Here is a 20,342-nt window from a genome sequence, read left to right on the forward strand (position 1 = left end):
CCATCCCATTCATTCACAGCCAGCTCTGCAACGTCTCTAATTACCAGATAGCCGGAGAAGAAATGTTTGGCTGATGTTTGAACGTGTGTTCAGTAAGCATACCAGGCAACAGGGACATGCCCACATCCTCTGTATACCAACTACAAGGAAGCAAATCAGTGACATTACATGTGTTAAACCTCCATTAATAAGCATGAAAAAATGTGGTAATATATCTGACATTGGAAATGTGGTTAAAAGTAGAGATGGATGATTGCAGGGCTGACTGAAGCCTAATCAAAATGAACGTACTGCTTTTGAGCTCTAAAGACATTTTAGCTGAATAGATAGAACTTATCATTTAGATGGGCTAAGGTTTAAGCAAATATGCGAAAGGTCACAGACACTGTAATTTACTGGCATGAAAGTCTGTGTTCTTTAAGATAAACTACATTTCCAAAGAACACCATAATAATTTACTCAAATATGTCTTTGCGATTTTTGTTTTCTTGAAGGTGAAACGGTATGTCTCTTACGCTTCAACTCAAGAAAGAAAGTATTTGGAATGTATGTCAAGCATCGACTTATCAAATATTTCCCATTACAACTTGAAGGTTGAATTTTGCACCACGGACATCTTTGAAAAATGCTATTTGTTTAGGTACAAACGTAATCTAACAAGTACATCAATGCTGGCGCGTTTGTATGGCATTTGAATAAATGTCCTTTGTGGACATTTGAAAGTAGATGATTGTTGTTTACAATTTATATGTTTCGCTATCTAAATCTTAATCTATGAGGTCTCTTTGTGCCGCTAATTAGATCCTCTGTACATTCACTGATTGAGGTCAGCGGTGTTGCTCTCAGTATTTGGTCCAGTTGGTACAATTAACAAAAATAATATGTACGTGTTTTGCATGTCAGTTTGACGTGTTGCACAAACACTTGGCTTGAACAGTTTGAACACAAATGTTTTGCCACTTTATGCAATGAAATGTCTTATACTTCAAACTGATTCATTGATATTTGCTCCATGTGTATATTAGTGTCATAGTGACATATCAACAGTGAAATCAACATTAATTGGCAAACATGAGGTTGTTGTGAACGTCGATTGTTTTTGAAACTTAGTGTTCTCTGTGTACCTTACCCCTCACATTTTATTGTAAAAGTGGTTAATAATTAAAAATTAAACTCATTAGTTCAGCAGTCTGAATAACACCAGCTATTAGCTGTAGTACTGGGAGTAAAAAAAAAAAAGTAAATACATAAATAAATAACAGGGATAATATAAAACAATACTTTTGAGTAACTGACGGTAAAAATATGTTAAACTGGTGATGAAAGTAAAGGACAGCGTGAGCAAGACTGTGATAATGATATTTGACTTAAATTGGGAGAAAGTTATAGCTCATTCTGTATGCTATTAATGCCCACCTGCTCCATCAAAGAGCAAATTAAGATTCATAACCTCACAGTAGCATAGCCACACGGTAAGATTGTATTAATCGGATCTGATACCCACTCCTCTGAGTAATGGCACAAATTCCATGCATGCTAAAACATTAATGCTGATTGACAGGTTGTGCAGGAGGCATCTTTCTGAAATTAACCAATAAAACACACACGTACACACACGTACACACACACACACACACGCGCACACACTCTCACATGCATGCACCTATCTTCATCCCTTTTTGCCTCCATATTATTTTTTTTTGCTCCATCCTGATAGCAGTGAGTGCACAGAAACAGCAATGCAATTGTTATGTTTAGAGCAAAACTCATTGTTTTTTTTTTGCCACAGAAGATTGCATTTAGCTTTCATTCACAAAATGTTTTGAAGGCACTTCTAGAATAAGAAGCTTATCGGAGTTCTTAGACACTGATTCAGTCTTAGAATGAAAAAAAAAATAAATAAACAATGCTTTTACTGTGTCATACATTTGATAAACTCAGACCTGATTATTATGTTGTCTGAGCACAAAGAACACATTAAGTAGAAAATGTTTTTAAAAAGCTTTCAAACACGGCATTAGGCCGGTGAAAACCTGTAATTCACTGTATCTTGTTGGCTCTGTTTTTTAAGAAACAATGCATGTCCGCGGAAGAAACCAAAGTGACGGTTTTATTTTTCTTTTGTGGAAGCGAATTATGATGCACAAGACACCTTTTTTTAGTAATTTGACTGATTTTGGCTTTGTGTCTGACGCCATCCTCTAAAAAGAACATTTCCGAAAACTACATGCTGTAATGTATTCTTCTCCTCCCGCCATCTTGCTGACTTCCAGTATCACTTGTGCGCTCATCAATAAAAATAAAAAAAAAAAAAACACAAGAGAGATACAAATCTGTATGCCTTGATGTGAACAGTGTCTAAAAAGACCGAAGAGACATTCACTCTTTTCTCTGTGAGGGGAGGAATTGAAGATCATACAAGAAACAAACAAACACAGACGTGTTCAGACACATAAAGGCCGTTAGTGTTGACGCCGGCATTTGTGTATGTCACATGTTCGTAGATTCAACTGAAATATTTCCTTTTGATCCTTACCTCTCTGTATTACCATACGTGTATTTTTTTTTTTCAGCAGCTCATACCAACGGTCTTTGCCATTTTAAGAATCCAAGAGAGCTCCCACTGAAATCAATTAATGAGGTCAAAGTCAGTTTCGTAGGAGTCCAGATTGTCCTGACTAGAATTAAGTGCCTGGAAAGGTAAGGGAGAGTCAAATCTTTGTCCAGACTGTAGAGAAATGGTTTGCATATATTAATTTATTTTTAAGCTGGTCCAGCCTTCTGTCCCATGGTGCTACGTGCTGGAAGATCCTTGGCTTGCACTCATCTGAATGCGGAGGCACTTTGCAAGGGTAACCAGGAGTTCAGTCCAAGCCTGTCTATTAACGTAATCCCAAAGCGGCCCCTTGTTTGTGAAATGCATGTCAATAACCACATATTGCGGTGTTTAAAAGAACAAAAATTCTATCAGATTCTCCTTAGGGTGATGGCCTTTAGAGCACCAATAGAATATGAGAATTTGGACAAAGACTGGCTTTTTAACTTTTGATAAATGCCAGCCACGGAACTGAAAACACCGAGAGCAAGTTACATTTTCTAACGCAGCAGTCCGGGTCCGAAAGCTGTATTAGCTTCTAAATGGTTAAGGGCTTTGCGGCATGTTGCCAAAAGAATCTTTCTCACCTAAAATTCTTCCTCTTCTTCTTCATCTTATTATTATTATCATTATTATTATTATTGCTATTCACCAAAAGTTATTCAATGTCACACAATCTGACAACATTTCTGTTGTACAGAACATAAGCAGTCAGGCTGTGTTAACTTGTACTCATTTGTATGCAGGGAAGGACTCACACAATGCCCACAAAATGACAGCGAACAGGCCTAACACGACACTCGGTGAGACTGGTTTGGTCAGACCTGAGGACTGCTGTGACTCTGTGACACAGAGGACACTCTGGGGACCACTATCACACAGCCGAGTGATTCCGAGTCTCTTAGGAACGCAAGCAGGCAAATACTGAGACAGCTCTATTCGACTCCAGTGGCAGCTCTGTCCGAGCCAGAATGGACAGTGAAGAGGTGCGGTTCCGAATAGTGCCATATGCCAATGTCTTAATAATGCACTGACACGGAGGACTTGAACCCCGAGTTTGAAATTCTGACTCATTCAATCAAGTTGGTGCTTATGAAAACACAAGTTATTTCATTTTAATGCTGTCCGTCAAAATATTATATTTTTCAAAATATTAATAATGCATCCATATGGCAACCAGCCAGTTCGATAACCAGATTAAATATCTTGGAGGCTCTTGCTAAAAAAAAAATTCTTCCCTATCTTTTAGCTATTTCTCATCCATAGACATGGTGTTCATTTTGATTTTTAGCAGCATAACGACATGCCCAAAAAAGAAGATATTAAAAAAAAAAGTGATAAAAAAATATTATCGCCATCATCAAACATTTTTTTTTCTTTCTGAAACGTGCACAAAGTCCATTGCTTTGAGGCGAGATCCGTACGAAAATATTTTAAGCTTATCTTAAGATGAGCAATGTTGAAACAAAAATGTTTTTTCCAGTTCTTTTTTTTTGTGTGTGTGTGCTGAATCTGTTCCTTTGAGAGTCTAAATAAAGCGCACTTATGCATCTTCACAATTAGCTGTCGAATTCCAAAGACAAAGTATTGTATAAGCACCGTGGTAGATACAGTGCTTCATTGAGAAAGTCTATCGATTACTCACTGATCGACGTATTATATACGGAAATGTATGGCCCTAATAATCAGGGATATTAACAACTTTTTGCCTCTGAGAACATCTGCAAAAAAAATGGAGGCCTAACTCATTTAACCAGACAATACATGCTCTTCCCCCTACTGTGAATTAGACAGACTGTACACTACAGCTGCCACTTAACACTGACATTTTACCGCAACAGGTCCGCAGCCATTCAAAGGCACATCTGGGTGACGTAGTTACATTCACTTTTCTGCATAGCATCCATTTTGAGAAGTGATGTTACAGTTAAAGAAATTTTCCCTTGCTAGGATGTGTGTAACAACCAATGGGAACTTCCCTCTTATCCCTTGGGGGGTATACACAGTACAGAGAGTAGCAACAATACATTAGGTACATTAATGGTATCATACAGGAGACTGAAACATTTCTGAGACAGATTTTGACATAGAATTTTTTTTTTAACCTCAAGCTAAACGTCAGTAACACAACATGATACAATACATACTCACATAAAAGAATATAATTTATCTGAAGATTCACACCTGCTTGAAATGTCTGGTGTCTCAGAAACGATTTGCGATGAGATACTGGGCGTTTCAAAGAAAGGGAAAAAAAAAACAAAAAACCATGAGTCTGATGAAAAATCGAAAAAAAAAATGCAGCTGTTATCCATTTGTCTTTGTATGGTCAATGAACCAGTATTCACCGCCCAGCTGCTGCTGAGGATTGGACTTATTAGGCACATCTGTCGGGCTGAGAAGTTAAGTTGGTTCATATCAAGCTTTCAGAAGTTGCTGACAAAAAAATTTTTTTTTTGAAAATGTTGTTCTTTTTTTTTTCTCCTGGCAACACATGAAAAAAAAAAAAAGAGATTGCTTACACGACATTAATGCTTTCGCGTTGACTTAAGCTTATTAGCTATCTTTGCAAAGGGGTTGAAAAAAAATTAGGCCACAGAGGATATTTTTTTTTCTTTCTTTCTTTCTTTTTTTTTTTTTTCTCCTGTCAACATTTCCACAAAAATTGAGGCCAAGAACTCAAAAAACTTGCCATCATTTCCCCTGATTCACATATAAATCATGTCTGGCGCATAATGAATTGCCATCTCTCCTTCCCTTTGTCCTTGCTCCAATCCTGACCTTACTGAGCAGCCCATACACTTCTACCTTTCTCCTTGGAGTCTCTCTCTCTCTCTCTCTCTCTCTCTCTCTCTCTCTCTCTCACTCACCCTTTCCCTCCTCTCTGCTTTAACGGATAGATTAATGCATCTCTGTTTGACTAAAACCCTCCGCTGCTCACTGTCAATACTGCATCTCTATGAATGTCATTGCTAGCTTAGTTTGATGTATGCATATTGCCAGTGGAGAAAAGCATTGACTGTATACAAATGCGTATTGCTCAGTGATTAATGTATGGATATAAATGCCTACTTTTATTGACATTTTTTGAGAAATGTAATTAGCTATATGCATCTGGTTCTGTATGTCGTGTTTATTCTGGACTTTTCAAAAGTTGTATGCCTGCAGTTTTCTGTACACAGTGGGGGGATGCAGCCACCTATTGTTTTGTTCTAATAAAGGACATGATCAAGAAGGAAAACATGACTCCACAAAATATCACATTCTTGGCTCTAGAAATATAATCTATCATTAACTTGGTTTAACATAATGCATGAGGACAGATCCTTTGGGACAAGGATGCAAATTGCAGAGGAATTTCCATAAATTTGCATCTCTGAAAAACTAGCAAGGACATGAAAAGGCATTGTAACTTATCCACGGCAAATGCATTTCCTTCCCCCAATAAATGTTTGGGGGGGGGGGGGATCTGCTACATGCATAGAGTGACAACATGTTTGAGACATGTGTGTGTTCATGAGCCATCCTTTGATTTGTCAGTCATTAAATTGTAAGTTTGACTTTTACATAAAAGAAATATAAGTTTGTCTGGGTTTGCTTACGCACAATAGAAGATTCCCCTCTCATTGTGCCATTGTTTACGAGTTGGCGCCCATCTGCTGCAAACCGTTGGTGCTTGAAATTTGCCAATATAAATTACCTCTGTTGTATAATTGCGCCCAAAAAGACAGTTTACAATATTAGGTCATTTCATATCAAAGCTCTCGCTGACTGCATTTACACTCTGCGGAGATCAGTTTATAGACTTGCATGGTGTCTAACCTGATTAATATGAAATCTAAATGCCAATCTGAGAATAATTTTCCACTTCAGCATAGCTTGTCCCATGAGAGCAAAGCCCTCCTTAATGTCACCACTTATTAACATGGTCTATTTATAATGTTCAAGTTACTGAGAGACATTACGTGTACTGTAAAGTGGCATCAAGTGTTGCAGACTTTCTCTGCGCACCAGCAGGTAAGTCTCTGCATCACTTGACCATACTTTTGTTAATTATTGACTTATAAGGGTAAAAACAGTGCACACATATTCACTCCATGTCTGTCATTTTCTCTGTCATTCTTTCATTCTCTTTAACGGTTTGAAGCGGCTCCGTAAGCACGACAGAATTCGTGCAAATGCTAGACCACTCCCTTGAGCTGCATCACCAAATATTTGCTTGTTTAGGCCCAACACATTGGTATGATAATGTTGTACATTAGGACTTTTATCTTCGAGCTGTAGCCTTGTTTTTTTTTTTATTAGTGCTCCTGGTGGTCCCACGGGATTAAAAAGTGGCTTTGCAGCACTTTACTCCAGTAATTACACAGATGACTATATGAATATTTGCATATTTTCACTGCCATCCTGCGCCACTTCCGCAGCAGGAAAAATTTTTGTGTTTTAACAAAACATTCAAAAAAATACTGAGAATTCAGCTTTAGACAGAGATGCCACAATATCTCAGGTGATGCATTCAATAGCTTAGAGGAGGCAAAAAAAAAAAAAAAAAATGTAATTGGTATTCCATTTGAAATAAGCCTGTACCCTTCTCCCTAGCTCACCCAAAAGGAACTGTTTCAGTAGAGATAATCTGTCTATTACAGCATCCATTTTTTCCAGGTTTTTTTTTTTTTTTTTTTTTTATATTCCTGGGCCACGCAAACACCTGAGGTGACTAATCATTTGCAATGTCATGCTTTAAACCTGCGGCGACGTCTCCATATTCATGTGTATCTCCCTTATTAGGCCTACGTTACAAAAGCATAGCAACTGCAGCGCTAATGAGAAGGGATTACAACCACTCGCTATCGCAGCCTTAGAAGGATTGCTTTGAGCAAGCAGACTAGCATCTAGAGGTTAAAACCAAAGAAATTAATCCATTCAAACAGACATGCACATATGGAAACGCTTGGGTTCTGCGTGATGATAAAAAAAAAAAAAAATACAAAGCAATAAAAAGCTAATTTGGTTACGCTAACAAATGAAGTCGCTTCTCCAAAGGCTAACCGCAAATGTTAGGCGTGCTTTCGTGGCATTTTCCAAAAAAAAAAAAAAAAAACACTCTGGCAATGAGTAAACTGGTGTCAGAGGGGCAAGTAGGGAATGACAGTCACTGTTTACTGTGTGGAGAAAAGAAGGGGAAAAAAGTTTAGTTATTTGAACAAACAAAGCTGAGAGATGGTTTTCCCCCTAGAGACTTCTCCTCAGATGTTTTGTAATAGAAACACAAAAGCACTCCAAAGTTAGCATGAGTCATAGAGTAAGTGTCATGATTTGACACAAGATCTGAACATCTGGTGAGAGGAATCTGACATTATCTTCAAACATATGAAATATTCACTTCCGAGCCATCAGATATATCATATTTGTCCTCCTTATAACGCATCACTTGCTCACTTCCTGTTCCTCTCTTTGTTTTCTTTTGTTTTGAGGTGCCAGAATAGTAATAAGCTGAAACAAGATGAAATGAACAACCAAAAATGCTGGGCCTGATTGTTTCTGACAGCACTCAAAAAACATCAAGTAACAAGGCATTCGGTAAACAATTCATTAAAAGTGGAGGCCGCCCACCTCCTCCTCCTCCTCCTCCTCTTCAACCTCCTCCTCCTCCTCCTCCACAAACCCGCAATCTTTCAACACGCCAAACGCTGATGCGGCAACAGAAAGACAAACAAACAAACAAATAAAAAAAAAAAAAAATTCCAGCTGCATTGGTCTTTAGAGTAATTTCTTAAACATCAGTCAAAGAGCTCTCGAGCAAGCCCAACGAAAGGGAGAGCAAAACTCATTAGAGGAAATAAACGAATTGTCAACAGTGACAGCCATGCAAGAAACACAAGCACGAGTGAACAAACTCCTGGTTAGAAAAACAAAAAAGACACGCTATTAATACTCCCCATCAAACAATGTACCAATGACAAAATGAGAATGAAGCCATATAAAGTGAATAAAATACACATGGAGGTGTATTTCCAATGGCAGCACGCAGCGTTCGAAGATGTGAGAATAAATGGAACGAGGGTGTGCGTCAATCAATTTATCATAGCTTTTATCGCTCAAATGAATGCTTGTGAGAAAAAGATATAGCATAAATAAGTGATCGTAATAAGAATATCAGTATCATTTTTCCAGCACTGTCGACAATTATATGTCAGTTAACATGAAATAGCTCAAACAGCTCAGGGAAGAAGTGCTGTTCTAGATGCTTCTTTTTACTCATTCACACCGTATTTAAATATAGGCTAACACTTGTTTGCCCCTAATCTCAACAATCATCAGCATCCATTCATAAATCTTATTATAAATTCTACACTCATTTCCAAGTTACATGGAGCAAAGTGAGAACAGACTTGTTTTCCACTTGGACTTAATACTGAACTTTAATACTGTGCCATGTCTAGGAGTATTCAGCAAAGTGTGTCCTTCACCTTTCTGAGGAGGTGCCACTGGTAATTAGGTTGAATTCTACGAGAAGGAGCGGGATTTTCTCCTCTCTTAGAGCTTATTATTTCTCTCAGCGGACTCCTCAGGGTTATTACACCTATCCCTCTCCCGCCGAGATAAGGACATCATTTGCGATTTCAGATTTGATCTTGCTTTTAGTAACTATGTGACATGCAGTCGGAGAAAAGCGGGACTTGGGTTGTTGTAACGGTATTCAGAAACAGCTGATGGGTAGTGACCAGGCACTTGTGAAATGCGGTCCAGAATGACGTACTTTCCTTTTTTTCCGTCCTGGAAACACAGCAATACAGCAACAACAAACCGGTAATTCTTGCGAAATGGTTTGACCCCCCCCCAGGTGTTACTGAACTTTTTAATGAAACCATTCCACTGCACTGTACGCACAGGTTATTTCAAATTCCAACTGCGCATTTGACTGAAGGGTAAGCAGTTTAAGACTTGCACATTTTCCTCTCTTAACTGTGTCCAAACAAAAGACACGTTCCCTAAGAGTGCAAATCTGTTCCCCAGTTACAAACCATCTTACTCAGCACTCTCATTCAGTGCTCCCACAAAATGACTTGTAAATACACAGCGTTGGGCAAGATGACGGCGGTTGTCTTTAATTTATTTGTATGCAGGAGAAAGATTCCTCTCGTTACTGCTCTTTTCACATAATGATGTCCTTGACATTTATTTTCGATTCCGACCTTCAGGTCCGGCACAGAGAATGAAAAGACGTGCAGATACTCTGCTTTCATTAGCAGATTCTTCTCCGAATTCACGGCAATTCTGTTGCTCAAAGAAAAGGAATGATTCATTTTTTTTTGTGTGTGTGTGCTTAGTCATGACTTGTTCTATTTAGGTAACCCAAGTCAAAGGAAAGTGAGTACTTTCGTACTTTTGAATCGGTATTCTTATGAAGGAACAGTCCCTTGTTTGAGGAGAAAAGGTGTGGCTTTCACCATAGTGTTTCACTGCGGGAGCAGAAGGCTTGGTGTAGCTGAATGAGTTGTGTGTGCTGTCAGGTGGGTTGGGGTGGGATTTGTACTGTTCGTGGGGTGCACTGCTCGGATAAAGTGAATTGTCAGGCAGGCAAGACAAGGCTTTTATAAAATAAGATTTATTAGTGCAATTTGCATGAGAGATTTATGTCAGTCAATTTCAGAGACATCTGCTGTAGTTATGGAACTTGAAGCAATGTAGCCTTTGATTGAGAAAATATTTATGTCAGCAGCACCGTGTGATATGCTGCTACATTCACACACGTTTACTTAACACACCCATGCAGGCGCGTGCACACCCACACCCACACACAGACGAACCCATACACACAGACGCACACATGCATACACACGTGTGCGCGGGCGCACACACACACACACACACACACACATATGCACACATAGATGTACGCATGCACACATGCACACATAGATATTCACTCACTCACACACATACACAAAGGGAAATGGAAGGAAATTCAATTACCACATGCGAATATGCTTTTGAGTCTACCTGAATAATTCACAAAATATTACACGTACAAGCAGCAGAATTTCTCACTTCTGTCAAATTATGCAAATCTACTTCGCCTGTGTTTTCCTCTCTCTGTCTCTCTCTCTCTCTCTCTCTCTCTCTCTCTCTCTGTATCTCTCTCTCTCTCTCTCGCACTCTCTTTTTCTTTTTTTGTGGTCTGCTCTCTTGAATGTCACACTGATTGGAGTGGAAAGCTTTGTCTTTGCTCTTAATCAAGTGGCCATTGAAGAAGGCAGATGAGGGGGTGTTTGTGTATGTAAAATAGGGAGGGAAGGACTTGTGAATGTCATGTTTTTCTTCACGCTATAGCCATCGTTCTGTCACAGTACACCAACACCTGTGTCACAGAGAGGTCAAGTTTAATTGTAAAAGAACAGTTCGCTGTTGTGCCGAATGGAGTTCTCAGTCCCACATCTTCGCCTGCGTGCGTTTGCGTCGCACTGCATACATAAAATCCTTGAAAAATGATTTTCAAAGTTTGTAGGGTTGAGTTCGTCTGTAGGATTTTTAATTGATACATATCAGAATCAAAGAGTAAAAATTCTGTGATCCGTTTGAATATGTACATTTGGGAGTTCTCTTAAGAGCTGTGAAAACATAATATATCTTGCAGTACATGTGTAATGATGACAGAAAGTACACTTATTGTTACACTGGTGTTCGTTCACTATGCATCTGATGTGCAGACTGATAAAAGTAATATTGTGTTGCCTATACAAGAAGACAAGACATAAAATGAACTACAAAAATCTCATAATGCCTATTTGTCTAATATACACATATCCAAGAACACAATATTGCTGGAACTGTTTTTATAATAAGAAAAAAATTCTGACCCTCTGGGTTACAGTGTCATTGTGCGACGTTTTCTCACCCAGGGCGAATGCTGCCCAGTGAACTCGATGCATTTCATTTACAGCTTAAAGATATAATACAATTTTTTTAAAAAAGTGACATATTTTGCCGCACGTTGCATTCACCCCATTAGACACGTATTACGTATATTCATCGGATCACAGAAGCTAATGGTCATGCCTTCAAAAAAAAAAAAGGGATCCCGAAAGTAACAACACTGCCATCTTGTGTATCAACGAAATACGTTGATACGTTGTTGACGTTGTTGGTGCTGTACCATAGCTTTCTAACGGCAGGAGTGACCACAGTTTTCCTGCGTCAGTAAAATTTCAGAGCAGAACAGCGGAACAAGACGGACAGAGACCTCACAACGGGCGATGTCATACTGATATACTTTGAACCACACGTGTCATACAGCGTCATGAATATTCAATGTTCTCACTGACTGTACTTCACATTCACTCTGCATGCATTAAATACGTGTTTAAAAGGTGTGACACCACCAGCGACTGCATTTCCATTTCTATTTTCACTGAATGTGTCCTGGAAACAATATAATGAAAACAACACGGTGTCAAAATGGCTGTTTTAAAAGTTTCCATTCAAAGAACCAACAACACCAAATGTAGCCAGAGGTTATATTCAATGCCTTTGGCTGTGACCATAAACAACTGTACATAATTAATTCATTGTTTATAGGGCTTTGTTTATGTAAATAATTTAACAACATGACAGACAGATGTGCCGTGAGCCAACACCCTTACTGCAGTTATTCTTTCAGCCAGTAGAGGGAGCTTTTGCCACCTTTTGAGTTATGTCCTGAATTATATTAAACGCCTGCAGTTTTTCAGAGCCCACTGCACTTCTTCAGAGGGTAATCAGTTTATGTTGCTACCAAAAACTCTAACATGAAATAAAAACTCCTCAGCACCAAATTAGAAAACGTTTTTTCAGTGTTGTGCAAAGCCTTGTGGCCTGTTTGCGAGGTAATGCCTACAAAACATAATTCTCTCTCTCTCTCTCCCTCTCCCTCTCCCTCTCTCTCTGTCTGTCTCTCTCTCTCTCTCTCTCTCTCTCTCATCTGAAAGCAATGGCTCTGCGGTTTCTCTCTCTCTCCCCCCCCCCCCCTCTCTTTTCTTCTTAGATAAATTGAAATAGAAACACAGCAGACTTCTGAGAACTGCATCCCAATAGAAATAAAGACCAGCTTTATTTTGTCTCATCAACATATCAGTAAACAGGCTTTTTACACTTTTTCACACTTAATGTACAGTTTGAATACAACACATTTTTTTCCCTCAAGTCCACATTAGGAGAAGGTCACTATTACAAATCACTCATCAAGTATCCAATGTTCAAACATGTATTTCGCTGAGGCTGCTAGCATACTACTCACATTGCTAGTTTTACTTACAGTCCACCTTATGAGTAGTTTTCAGTGGTTTCAGCATACACTGCATTAAATAAACAAAAATGTGTTTTTCACTTATCTGGTAAATCCTATATAAACCATACTAAAGGAAGCTAATTGAGAAGGTATCGATTAGAGAGATGTAATTTTGATGATATATTTCTTTCCAGACTGGAAAGGTCCAACAACTAATACAATTCTCTATCCTATTCCAAAGTTAGACCGAAATTCTAAGTTTTCAAGAGTTCTTTTCTTCTTTTATGTTTTGTGGTCTTGTGATTTTTTTTTTTTAATGTAAAATGTAATTTAAAGTGAGAATGTTTTTTTATGTCCTACTTCTGACATTGTTTAAGGCAACATTAATGAAAGAATTTTAGAACACTTCATACCACACACACACACACAGACACAAACACAGACACAGACAGACAGACAGACACACACACACACACACACACACACACTGACACTCACACACACACAGAGTTAAGGCTGTATTTGAGAGATAACTGACTTTTCCTCTTATTTCCTTATCTTTAGTATTATTTTCCCAACTCTTTCGTTGAAAAATGTTTAACGTTATTTTGAGCCTCACACTACTCCATTTTGAAATCCTGTCTCTCAGTGGTTTTCAAGTTTTCAGCTGAAAGTCTGAAGTTGGTGAAGTACCAGTTTAGTGCAGCGTATTGTCAAGTTTCCGTATGAGTTTATCTGGGTAGTCAACTAAGTGTAATCTGTACAAACAAAAGATAGGTTTGTTGATCTAACCATGACACCCGAATAGATGCAAAGAAGAAAGACTAATGATGCTAAAATGGACCTTAAAACAAGCTTCTAATCAGAGAAAGAAAGGCACATTGGCAATGCAATTCCAGGGTTTTTTTAGCTAATGTCCTGGCAAAGGAAACAAATACTTTGTGATTACTGAAAAATAGAAAGATAATATTTGCATTTAGGGACAAATGTGGATAAAAAAATCCCCTGAGATGACATTTGAAAACAGTTTCTCACCTTTTTGTTTGTGAAGTCAATTCATAGACACAATATTTTTAATATTTAATGTTAAGTCTCTGGGGACTGGGGATAGTAACTGGTATCTTCAGGTAAGTGAAAATGTTTTCGAGGTTTTTTTTTTTTTTGCAAAGAACATGACAAACAGCAGCATATTGCAACAAAAACAAGCTTGGCAGAAAAATAAAATTGCAACTGAAAAAAAAAAGTCATTTTGCTCCTTAATGTGTTTGAATGGCTTCAGCATTTGTTGAACTGAACCTGACATTGAAGAAGGAAACCCATGGCTATCTCTAGAGAGATGGGAAGCTACCTCTGTTGTATCCACTAGTCAAATCATATGTGACCTGCTGGGCTGAGCACTCTGTGAAGAAGCTGGAGAACGTCAAAGGACAGGTTGGGTTTTCCTCCACAGGCAAAGGAGCCGCTGTGTCTGTGTGACTGTACAGGGCAGACTGGGCCGGAGGTGTCCGCATCTCACCCGCTTTTTTGGGTGGGCCGCCGCAAGTATTCCAAGGTTCCGTGTACAGGAAACCGCCGGTGACGTAATGGTTGGAGTCGTAAGAGACCGGCTCAGGGACGGCCATGTCCTGTTGGACCCTGATGGACGTGGTCTGGAAAAGGTCCTGGTCTGTGATCATGTTGCTGTAGTCTGGGCCCAACAGCTCAAAAAACTCAGCTGCCTCCGGGTTTCCCCGTTCCAGGTCTTTCAGGGACATGCCGGACGTGGAGGTGACCCTGGGGCTTTGGGCCGGTTCAGTGAAGAAGGAAGGCGGCAGGTTTCGGTGTCGCAGCGGGGGCTTCCTGGCTCGTTCGGCCCGTACGTCCTTAGCGGGATTAAAAAGCGCAGCCAAACTCTTGCTCTGGAGGCTGGCCTGAACTCCGTCCCGCTTGGGAGGTGTTTTCCCCTGTAGAGCGGTGGCTGGAGACTGGGGAGAAGTTTGTCTCTTGCAGGGTTCCTGGCTTGCATTGCTTGGTGTAATCATACCGGTGCATCTTTTGATTTGCTTCTGCAGGTACTTGCGGTGATTGACTTTCCTTTTGGATTTGACTGGCTTGTCAAGGGCCAGTTTGATGTTGCTGGATGCAGAGTCAATGAAGCTCAGAAGATCCCTGGTGGTCTCCCTGAAATCCTCCTCACTTTCCACAACACCTAAAAGACCCCCTTCCAGACCTTTCCCCATCTCGTACTCCATGACTGAGCCAGGGAAACAGAAATTCAGGAACTGAGAGTTCATAATAGCAGCCTGAACAGCCATTGCTCTGCTACAAACCAATCCCTTCACCCACAATGTCTGCTAAACTCCTCAAAGTCAAGAGCTGCATTCAATCATAGTTCTTGTCGGTCGTTCCAGGGTGGACTGTTAACCCTTGGTCCTATGGCTGAAGTTACAAACACACATGCACACACAGAACTCTCCTCCGCTCTGCCGACACACAACTGGGGAATAGGGTTTGGGGGAAGGGAGAAGTATTTTTAGGGGGCAGGGCAGATGATGTCAGGACATCAAAGGGGAGGGGCAGAGAAACCCCAGGACTTAACTCTTTGCTCACGCCTGACCACCTGCAACTAAGAAGGATTTGTCTGAGGTACCCTACTGAGTCCGAAGACAATGGCAACTGGTTGAACTCTCCCCTGCTTCATTTACTATGTTGGTGAACTCGGACAGAGTTATGAAATTAAACCGCACTGACTCCTCAACAAAATGAGACAGAAGTTAAATCAATTTCTTTCTAAATCGAAATTTTTCAACTTAACTCTCCTCAAGTTTGCTTTTAAATGTTTTACTTTTTCATTTGTTAGGTAACGCGTTTCTGTCCTGGAATTCAGTATCACTGTTACCGTTTAATCATATGAATAAACATACATGAGCAGAAAAATATTGATGTAGAAAAATATTGATGTGATTTGGCAAGTATCTCAGTGATGACAGTGAATATTTAAAGTTATATAATACACACGTTCCCTGAATCCAAGCACATGTCCATATCAAACTGTTTTCATCACATTTCATTAAGTTGAGTAAATCTAGAGAATAAGTTTCCAGTCTGAGAGGCTTCCAGCATCTAAATTATAAATAGTGTTTTCACATTTAACACAGTAGAAGAAACTTCAGTGTTAAACATTATCTAACTCCACTAATACATAATTCAAAATGACACTAGTTGCTTTTTGACAAATTTAAGTTTTCCATACTATTCTCTACCATTTCATACTAAGTTACCAGTGCTGTGTGATCACTTCAGTGTACAGACAAGCAAAAATCCTCATATGTGTTTGGAAAATAAGTTTGAAAAATAAGTGGACTTTGTCTAGCATGGCATTTTGTACGAAGTTATGTCTTTTGAGACAGCGAAGGGAAATTGAACTGGAAAATCAGTGCTCAAACATGTCACTATGCGAGTGCATCTTCCCCAACTTCCTGCTAGTATCTTTATCTGCTCATGGTGAAAGTTGATTTCTTGTGCATTCCCGCACCAGTGGGAATTTCAGCCCCGGCGTGACAACTATTATGGGCAGGCTTTGACATACAGCCCTACAGGGTCTAAATAGCTTCTATTCTTCTCGGGGGTAGTGAAAGGGAGCTTTGTGCCAGAGATTCATTAAACTGCACCTCACAGACCCTTCGTAAAATGGGGCTCAATAATGAACAGTCGATTTAACTAGAAAAGCTGCCGGGGCTGTTAAATTAAAGGGGAATAAAGTGCAGTTCAAGCCTAGTGTGCCAGAAGAAATGTTGACCTTAAGAAATCCTGGGTATGAGCGAAAACGGCCGCAGTAAACAATCGCGCATTTACAGGACGTTTCTTGGCTAGCTCTGAATGCCATAGTAGGAGATGTGTCCAGCGCTGGGACTTTCGTAGGGGTCCGAGCTGATCCCAGTTTAAGTGAAAAGTACTTACAGGGGCCGACTCTCTGTTTTGGGATATTGTGTAGGCAAGCTGAGAACACTCGAAGATGGAAGGATTATGAAGACGCTCTTGAACATGTTAAGAAGACAGCATTTTCTTGCTATAAGCTCCAAATCTTGGTAATGTCTGTGACAGCATGAAGTACTGTATTTATCATCACATGAAGCAGGTTTTTGATTTTTTTTTTTTTTGAAATCAAAATTAAAATATTTTTTTTTTCTTCTGTGTCATTTGATACACAGACCATTTTGATTGTTTTAAAAGCAAAGCGGATTAGCAAGTTGAAAGTAAGTTAATTAACACAGCAATTAACACATCAGTTTTTCTTCCTCCAGCAAGTTTTATACCTCATTTAACAAAGGTACGAAACTGAAACTCTGTTACTTAACAGGTTTTGGGGGGTGGGGGGGTGAGTTGGGCTGTATTAAAAGAACGCTGCAATCACGTGCTGAAAGACAGCTTCTCCCGTAGCTTCTTTTTCTCCTCTTTTGACAGTTTTCCCAGGGATTTCTCTTTTCTTTTTTTTTTTCTTTCCTGAAAGTGCATTTTAAGGTGAGGCAGTGAATCATTTGGATGTTGGAATGAGGGGTAAAAAAAAAAAAAAAAAAGTCTAAGCGCTTTAGAAAAAAAAGGGGGGGGGGGGGGACCATCGAGAGAGTGTTATTATCATGTAAATTGTGATGGAGAATGGGGACAGTGAAACTGATAGCACTGATCTAATTATCTGTAGCCCAGCACAAACCCAAGCCTTGAATGGGTCTCTCAAAGAAGCTGCCATCTCATCACACTAAACAGTTGTGCAACAATGAGAAAAATAGCAACAGAGTAAAAACAAGCTTTTCTCTGCCTTTTATAGCCTTTCGCTTTTTTTTTTCCTTTTCTTTCTTTTTTTTTTTTATTTAGTTACTCGCAATGCATCCAAATACTGAGATGGATATAAAGATCACCTGGCCCTCAAGAGAAATGAGACGCACAGACGAGTATAAACGTATTCTTACAAATATAAAAACTTGCATTACTTTGAAAGCAGTTTTAATGTAAGGGAGCTGTAGTTCTTACGAAGTAAAAGTAAAGATTCTTACAAGAACATTAACAATACCAGATTTTAATAAATACCATCAAATGTTAAAATTAACATTATAAAGCAATCTAAACATCAAGGCTTTGGCCATGTTTAGAAGCCTTTCATCCCTTTTAGAAACGGCTTTCTCATTCAGTTATTTTCCGAGGGCCTAATTTTGGCACGCTGACATCAGCACAGTAATGGCTGATATTTTGTACTCCCTCACTCTGGGCTTTTGTGCATGCTAGTCATTCAGATTTCAGACTCTGACGCACTGATTCCGGAAACAAGGCTCTGTGCTCCCATAAAGGGGTGAAGGGGATGAGAAAGCGATGGGGAGTGGAATACTGACAAGAGAAAGAAAAAGAGAGAAGGGGAGAGAGAAAGAGAGAGAGAGAGAGAGAGAGAGAGAGAGAAGAAGAAGAAAGCATCGCACTTAAGAATGAGACCAAGGGGATTCCTACACACTTGAGCTTGCAAGACTTCCTACTTTGTTTTGTCTACATGTTCAGCGTTTGAAGTTAAAACAATTACGTCTGGTCTCTTTGAGCACAGAGCAATTCCGGGGATTGCAAAAGGAGGGAAAAAAAAAAAACAAAAACACCCAAACAACCCAACAGCCGTAATACCGTCGTCTATCTTGAACAACGTGTAATGAAGAACGCAAAAAAATAAACAAGGTCAAATAAAGTTGAACATGTTCTTTGGGGGGGGGGGGGGGGGGGATTGGGGGATAAATGAAGAAAGCACACGGGCAGCATTTGTCTTGCCGCTTTCGATTCTCATGTCTCCACAAAAAAAAAAAAAAGCTGCTTAAGCTAACGGACCATTGAAAGTGCGTATTGTTTGGTTATGGTTACACACTGCATAACACGCCCTCTGACCGAGGGAATTTACAAACTCAGCACCCTCTCCTCTCCCTGGCCCCCTCTTCACACCCCTTCCCCACACCCTGCACCAATAGTATACAACACACACTGAGTCTAGGTCTCTTCTCACTAGTGTGTGGTCTCTGTGTGTGTGTGTGTGTGTGTGTGTGTGTGTGTGTGTGTGAGGATAGAGACAGGTCCTCGCAACCGATGGGCCGAGGTCGACAGAATACTAATAACAAATTTGATTGATGGATGTGTCAGCAGAGAAGAAAGAATGGTAAAATTAATGGCACTGCACAGTCCTGGGAAAAGTGAATTATTGCTCATGGTAAAAAGACACCCCCCCCCCCCTGGTGTTTGTCTGCATTTTGGGGTTTTGGTTTAAATACCATACAACACAGAGAAGTACAAAGATAAAGACCAAAGTTTTCCAGAAATCTATAGCGACAAGACAGACTAACAATACTTGACCAGAATAGAAATAACAATGATTAGGTAGGAGACGCTTGGATATAAAATATTAAAACCAATTCAAACCAGAGCATCAGAAGACCATTTGCTGTTGAGTATCATTACTGTTGTATTGAATATATCTTAAACATATAGCTTAAGTTGACTGGACATTTCATTAATGATTTGCAAATTCATTTTAGCACTCTGATAACCACTCAGATATGTGGATACGCTGAATCAGATACATCCTTCAGCTGACTGAACTATAACTCAAAACACGGGGAGTATTCACTCAGCCAAAAAGAGAATCATTAACATTGAGAGTCAACAACCATTCATGACGTAGTCAACAAATGAACAGAGTTCCCCCTAAACAGCTGAGACTATGGTGACCTACAAAACACGCTCAAAAAACATCCATCACGTCCTCCCCACACAACTTTCCTTTCGCTTCAGAGCTTCACTCCCTTCCTTTTTCATCCTCACCTCCCTGCCTCTCCCAAAACTCCCCTGTTCTCTGACTGTAGTATTAATAACATTATTAGCAGGGGGCAGCTCTCCGCAGACTTTGGGGCTGTCTAGGTGCAGCAATTTTAAGACTCCGAGTCTGGGAGTGAGTGAATGTTCTCCTAAGGGGAGTCCCTGCAGGTTGAGCCGTATGGGGTATCGACCCTATGTTTTACTACACTCACCCCCCCCGCCGGTCTCTTTATTGCTCCTCTACGATTGGCTTTTCATTAAATAATCGGCGGCTGCTGTCTGAGCTGGGGCAGGAAGTGTGAAAGTGTCATTCAGTTCCAGAGAGATGAACTCATTCTGTGACACAGTGTGCTTTTGGTCAGATTGCTTTTTTATTTCACTTTTGAGTCGACGTATCTCTCTCTCTCTCACACACACGCACACACACACACACGCACACACAGACACACACAGCACTGATGCAACAAGTGTAAGACTGACACATCCCTCAGGGAACAATGACAGGGGGCAAAAAAAAAAAAAGACAAGAAGTCTTTTAAACCATCAAGGCACAGGCAAGAACAGATATTATTGAGCAAAAACACTGTAATAAAAGAGAGTTTAGCTGATGAAAAATAGCAAAAAGTGATCCCTGTTTCCCTGTTCGATTCTCTGCAATGTGAA

The 20,342-nt window shown here is 39.8% G+C and overlaps 1 protein-coding gene across 1 annotated transcript; it reads right to left on the bottom strand.

The window, feature by feature from the left end:
* Window positions 1-14,191: 14,191 nt before the first annotated feature.
* fam181b (family with sequence similarity 181 member B) lies at window positions 14,192-15,157 on the bottom strand. Its single transcript, XM_030777419.1, has one exon. It carries the CDS (start codon window positions 15,155-15,157, stop codon window positions 14,192-14,194), a length of 966 nt encoding a protein of 321 aa, XP_030633279.1.
* Window positions 15,158-20,342: the final 5,185 nt, after the last annotated feature.

This window comes from Chanos chanos, chromosome 6 (assembly GCF_902362185.1).
Source record: "Chanos chanos chromosome 6, fChaCha1.1, whole genome shotgun sequence".
NCBI classification, from domain to species: domain Eukaryota; kingdom Metazoa; phylum Chordata; class Actinopteri; order Gonorynchiformes; family Chanidae; genus Chanos; species Chanos chanos.